This window comes from Sesamum indicum, linkage group LG6, assembly GCF_000512975.1.
Source record: "Sesamum indicum cultivar Zhongzhi No. 13 linkage group LG6, S_indicum_v1.0, whole genome shotgun sequence".
NCBI lineage: Eukaryota > Viridiplantae > Streptophyta > Magnoliopsida > Lamiales > Pedaliaceae > Sesamum > Sesamum indicum.
The window spans coordinates 21,506,204-21,512,919 of NC_026150.1; the positions used below are offsets into that span (position 1 = coordinate 21,506,204).

The window sequence follows — 6,716 nt, forward strand, 5'->3', positions numbered from 1 at the left end:
ACATACTCGTATTCAAAACTAATCATTTTCTCCACAAACAACAAAGAAGGAAGAAAAACACTAGAAATTGAAGAATGGGTAAAGCTAAATCATCATCTGACACTGACACTGACAACTTCAGTTCCCGGATTTACGACCGCGAGGACGAGTATCCGGATCCTCATCCACATCATCATATTCATCGTCGTCGTAGTCCGATCCACTGTAATTCTGGATCTCACCCTCATCATCATCATCGTCATCATCATAATCTTCATCATCATCCTCATCAAACTCATCATAAATATCGTCCTTGGCGTCGCTGGGAACATAGGTCCGCGCCGCCTCGATTGGCATCACAGAATGACCGAAACGCCACTGCAAATCCAGCGGGAAATTTAATGCCCGGAGATTCAAGTTTCTCGCTTTTGATGACTGGTTAATCGAAGCCGAGCTCCTATTTTCGGGGTGAACTAAATTAAACTGAGAATCGGGCGGGGAGGGGCTAACGGCGGCGGAGGGGCGGAGGATTTGCCCGCGGACGAGGTTCTGAAGAGCGGCGGTTCGGAGATTGAAAAGCCTTGATGCTGCCATCGAAGCAGATGAGGTTGCCATTATTTCTGTGCAAGCAGCTGTATTGTCTGTATATAGTATACTTGGTACTTCCTACAGTGAAGAATAGTGGAGAAGAAACGTATATAAAGGACGGCCTAGGGTTTTGGGAGGGTTTATGGACACGGGGTTCCAGAGGGTTCTGAGGACGGCCATGGTGGTTGGAGGATCCGGATCCGTTGACCTAGTTGGATCCGGGTATTCCTGACCCACGTTTGCCGCTATAAATTTTCCTCGATGGCCTCAAGAATAAAGTAATTACATTATTCGATTCTGAGTAAGATCTAAACATTTTACCCAATATATGCACATGTATGCATACAATTAATTCAAAATTTTTAAAGATAATTATTATTTAAAAATATATTAATTACTTAAATAATTTTCGAGAGAGTATTAAAAAAATGAGAAAATTAAGAAAGACAGATAACAATTAATAAAATATTAAAAAAATGACATCTTAAATCGAGCCATCAATAGCATACACTTCAGTTATACTAAAGTGTGAATAAATAATGGTGGTTACGTATAACTTCACTGAACTAGTTGTTATCTAAAAAAATTTCTATTCACAATGAACTACTGAACTCTGTTCAAAATTTCTCTTATTACGTGACTATAATAAAATTTAAACAGAGTGTCGGGGACACAAAGGAACTGATTTACATTTGGTCACAGGCCGAACTAATAGAGATTTGATCCACGCTGTAATTCACAACTTCAACAAAGTCAGTTTTCTTCTAACATGTAATTTAAGCACTCAAAATCCGGACATTACAACTTTCAGGATGACGAAATAATTGGAAGGGTGAAGAAGATTCGCATTGAAATAATTAGAACTATAAACAGGATATATACCAAAACACCAAACCCAATAGTTAAATTAGGATAGAGTTGTCAGGAGCAAGGACAGCTCCAGATTATATCCACATGTATTGCTCGTTTTATTGCCAAAATAGAACTGCATTCTAAGGACACAAGAATGCCACCGGCTATGCTCCCTGAGAATAATAACTAATGTCAACAAGTCACAACTAAGCCCCATACGAGCATTGCGGCGTTCATGTATGCAGAATCTCCTAGCATCCTTTCGTTAACCTAATTGCAGAGCCATAGGGACAAGAGGAGCAGCAGTTGCTGGTTCATTCGCATTTTGAGATAAAGAAAGAAACTCTTCACAGTTCTTCGCTCCAATTTCTCTGAAAGTATTTACCAGTACGGTGATGAACCGGGCCAAACTGCCTCTGAAATACTGTGAGCTGCTCTTGTCACCCTCATCAACATCTTGAACACCTCCGTTACCAAGACAACCCACTTGTGCTCCGTCCATGTAGGCTTTACATGACACCAGAATATCACGAGCATGCTTGCAGAAATGGCCAAGCACAAAGGCCTCGAAGCACTACAAAAGAACACAGATGCTGCTCAGTAGAGAAGAGTTATCGAGAATTTGAACAGAAAAAACAATCAGGCCCCTAGTCCGTTCGTGTAGAAAAAGCCAGAGTTTTGTCTTACCTTCGGAGGCCTTCTGATGTTGTACACCATAGTTTGCAGAGAGTATATGAATGTTTTCTCGTTATATTCCACAGATCTCTCTTCTCCAGCTGCAGAGCCACACAAATCTGCATATCCAGGCTCGTTAAAGTAAGGCTTAGCATTCAAAATCAACCCTTGAATAGAGACCAAAACTTGTAACATCGTTGAAACGCCAGGGATCCACTTCTCCTTGTGGCCACCTGTCCAAGTGTTGAGAAGACTCAGGCATACTTTCCCACAACTGTACAAGTTAGGATTGATTCGAAGGCCACCAGAATGGTAATAGACATGCTGCCAGCAATAGAAATAGTCAGGCCTCAGAACAACGGCAAACAAATAACAGTAGCATTTCTGTATTAAGAAACTTACAGGTGGAGCATTGGGATAAGTGCTGGGGAAGAATACATCAAAGAAAAAGAGACCATCATGGTACGGAGTCCCCTCTGCCCCTACAATCACAGCTCTTAAAAGATCCATCCTGGATTCATAGACTCTCACGAATATCTCATCTGTTGGGGTAACCACAGAAGAATATACACGAGTTATGAATTCACTGAAAAAAATGTGAATAGACAACAGGTGGAGATGCAGGGGAAGACGATAAACATAATACAAGCACATTAATAAAAAAAAGTTCAGGTTTTTTAACTCATATGTGTATTTTCTCCCTATCTACACATCAAGTTAACTAAATGAAAAAACTCAGTACACGACAAAATCTCGTGAAGAAATATTTAAACTTACCAGGCAAATTGTTCTCCAAAATTTTCCATTCTTCTTGTATTTTCTTGGCCCAATTCCTTGGAGGCTGTACCTGATGTTTACCAGTTTTATTTTAAATGAAGAAACAAATGTGAGGATGATATACAACAACAATAAAAAAAATACCTTTCTTATGTTGGACTCACCTGTATCCCACAAGAACCATGTTTGGAGTAGTGGTGATCAGAATAATCTTCAACGGTGTCAAATTTCTTAAAAAGGTCGAAGTCCTTCAGAATGTCATCCACATTTTTTTGCTCTACTCTCGCAGGAGCTGCACTGTTCAGATTATTGGTAGAATCTTGCACCCAGGGGCTGAACGGACTTTCACTCATAAATGCAGGACCCACATAAGGTTCCAACATATTCATGGGCAGATCCTGCCATACAGGCATGTAAGGTCCACCTCCAAATGGAGTAGTCTGCATGCTCACACTTGGGTGGCCACTGTAATTATTGACAGTACTCGGAAAAGGTGGAAATGGAGGATATTGGCTGTTCGGACTGGAAGAGACTAAAGGATATTGGTTGGTTGGACTTGAAGGGAGTGAAGGATATTGGTTGTGTGGACTGGGAGGGACCGTAGGATATTGGCTCTTAGGACTGGAAGAAAAATGTGATGCACGAGGCCTCCTCTTACTCTTTTTGAAAGATCTCCAGACTTCCTCCACAGCTCTTCGAGTAAAAGAACCTCCCGAGGGTTGTGAACTCAGAAAACCTGTACCATTTGAAGTGGTAGATTTCTTCGGACCAAGACCAGGTTCCAACCATTTCCCTTTCAGATGAGTAGCTGACTGGGTACCTATCCTTGATCGTGGATGATTCTTTATCTGAAAGGATTTCAAAGGCAGTGAGGAGAGAGTTGAAGCCATATTAGGAGAAACATTGTCACCATTCGACTCAATTTGAGAACTTGAACTAGTTGAAGTGCAATTAGCACAATTTGACTTGTTTTGAGATCTTGAATTAGTTGAAGTACAATCGGCACCATTCCACTGAATTTGAGAACTTGAACTCGTTGAAGTACTAGTTATTGGAACCTGTGGATTACTTCCGGGACAACTTGGCAACCAGGGAAATGGCACCTCAACTCCAGGTGGAATATCCATGTGATCAAAATGTGATTGCATAGCTGTGTAGTCATCGTATATTATGTCGTCATAATATGAATCTATCCACTCGTCCTCTCCATAGAACAGATTAGAGTTGAAACCATCTACAGTGCCATAGTTTGCCATGTGGATGTCACTGCCAGATCCATCATCTGCTGAATTACAAGAACCAACTGCGAAATTGGATAGAGCTTCCTACAAGTCAGGAAAATGAACAAAATTAATGTATGATACAGCTCAATCAATTTCATCACAAAAATAAGAAATGAAAGAGAATTACAAGTTTAAAAAATCCTATCAGTAAAAAAATATTGCAGACAAGTAGCCATATAAATTAGTGAGACCTCAGAACTACCTTGCCTTTGCCACTTCTGTCGACTGCCCCATCAATTAGCATAACACTGCCAGAATCTTCTTCCATGTCAACGTCTATGATTTCATGACAAATAACCTTCGAGAAATTCATATTGGAGGTCACAATACAGCTAGTTGAATATAGTTAACCGAAAGGAAAGAAATATCAAGGAAGTGAGAGAAACACATAAGAAAGCCAATTCTTAAAAACTTAAACGCCTTCAAAAATAGCCTCATATTTTCTGTTTATACGGGACATTGTATGTGGGACCAATGCACAGAAATGCACAATCTGCATGGCTCATCTCAGACAGCCTAAAGGTAAAACTTATCAAACAAGTAAATCTTCAGTTAGTTGAAGATCCAGAAGCAGAAATAAAAGAAAACAGCATTCTGATAATTTCCCCCCTCCCAACTGATAAGGAGGGTTGCATGCATGTAGAAAGCAAATGCAGTAGCTCTTCTTTCATGTGTTCTTGCAGAATAACGAAATTGGAAGCAATAATATCCATATTGTAGCCTATCCCACTTCAGGCATAAAAAAAGAAGCCAACCTTCACACCCCACCCAACACCCCGCATGCGACCACAGCCACCCAATCTAACCAGACTACAGCAATTTCCAATAAAAGGTCCAGCTACAACAAGATGAGTATTTGCCAAAGGGTCTAAGAACAAAGAAACTCTCCAACCTATTGAAAAAGCTCATCGATTCGCTTTTACCAATATAGAAAACAAGCCAACCTTCACACCCAACCCAACACCCGCATGCAGACCACAGCCACCCAATCTAACCAGACTACAGCAATTTCCAATTAAAGGGCCAGCTAGAACAAGATGAATATTTGCCGAAGGGTCTAAGATAGAAAGAAACTCTCCAACACTATTGAAAAAGCTCATCGATTCGCTTTTACCAATATAGAAAACAAGCCTCATTGTTTTGATTCCATAGTCGTATTAAGATATCAACTACATAAAAATTGAACTCTATCAGAAAGAAGCAAAGATACGCATACTCCCTATACTCAGATAAATGCTACTGTAGCTCTGGAAACTCCGTAGGTGTAAAGAATGCCAACTACCAAAGCATGGTCCCATATTTTCTTAAGGATATAGTGCCACATCAAACCAAAATTTGAATACACAATATATATATATATATATATATCAGTTTGTCTGCCATTGACAGGATTCTAGTTCTGAACGCCTTTTTTTTTATAATGAATACTACTCCAATTCCATCAGAGGATCACACCCACCGCCACCCAATTAGTTGGGAAAAAACAATTAAATCAAATCATCACAGAGGAGTCGCCTGGGAAGGCCAAAAAAAATTTAGCACTTAAAAGGGGGACTTTCAACTAACTCACTAAAACCCAATGTAACAGAATTGAGAGCAAATCACTAAACTTTTTTTTTTTTTAAAAAAAAAAAGAAGAATGGGACAAGACAAAAAGAGTAAATCTTGAACCTCTTTTTGTTTCGAGGACTTGGGTTTAGAAGTGCGATTAACAAGCGGCGACAACTCCAAAACCTCCACCTCTTTACACGCCACCGATGAACTTCCACCCGGGAAAACCCTTTTCCTACACCATCATTCGCATCAGCAAACACAAATACACGTAAAAAGATAGCCAAAAAAAAAAAAGAAGAAAGTTACTTAGAGTTCTGGGCGATATATCTCGAAACCGGCGTGGGCGACTCCATGAGATCAGCTCTCAACCAAAAGCTCCAAAACTGAAATTAGGGCTCGACCTCAATTGATAGAATTTCCTTCTGCAAGACGGCTCATTTCCCCCCCTATATTAAAGGAAATCCATAAAAGTCACGGATTAACCTTTGAAAACGCTTCCTCGGCTTCATGGATTCTGTAGATATACATAGCAAACGAGATTAACACACATATATAGTAATTAGTATACATACAGGGGCGATGCGGCAGAGGAGTTTCGCCTGCAATGGAACTCTCTTTAGTATAAAGATTACGGAGAGAGAAAACAGAGATACAGAGAAAGAGAAAAGAGTGTTCTTTCTCTTAGTGGGAGTAGCGCCCAATTAAGTACTAAACTCCGAATCGTCATTCGTAGGTTGCACCACACCACCGCTGTGTTTTATCAACAAACTAACCCTTCAATTTCGTGCTATATTACAACTCTACCACTAGATTTAATAGTAACGTGTACACGGGTCTGGCGTGTGCGGGTCCCATATCTGCATGTATGCCACGTACGAAGAACAGGATAAACAATTTCTGACTCATTTCCAATTAAAATAATAATTGCTTTTCTCTTGAATGCAGACTTCCTTTGTATCAAGTATTACTATATTCAAAAAATTAAGTAAATAAAATTTATTATTATAA

At 39.8% G+C, this 6,716-nt stretch overlaps 1 protein-coding gene across 1 annotated transcript; it reads right to left on the reverse strand.

Annotated features, from left to right (window-relative positions):
- Positions 1,389-6,436, reverse strand: LOC105165385 (probable ubiquitin-conjugating enzyme E2 25). The gene is made up of 9 exons (XM_011084373.2): positions 6,281-6,436; positions 6,015-6,154; positions 5,826-5,940; positions 4,357-4,452; positions 3,036-4,196; positions 2,872-2,941; positions 2,497-2,636; positions 2,107-2,418; positions 1,389-1,993 (listed from the first exon to the last, which is right to left on the reverse strand). Exons 2-9 carry the CDS (start codon positions 6,059-6,061, stop codon positions 1,685-1,687), a joined length of 2,250 nt encoding a protein of 749 aa, XP_011082675.1. The 5' UTR covers positions 6,062-6,154; positions 6,281-6,436; the 3' UTR covers positions 1,389-1,684.

Coding starts and splice junctions, on each gene's coding strand:
- LOC105165385 (XM_011084373.2), bottom strand. CDS start 6,061: ATGGAGTCGCCCACGCCGGTTTCGAGATATATCGCCCAGAACTCTAA. Junction 2,637..2,871: donor TTTGGAGAACAATTTGCCTG/GTAAGTTTAAAT, acceptor TTACCCCAACAG/ATGAGATATTCGTGAGAGTC. Junction 2,419..2,496: donor CTTATCCCAATGCTCCACCT/GTAAGTTTCTTA, acceptor TATTGCTGGCAG/CATGTCTATTACCATTCTGG.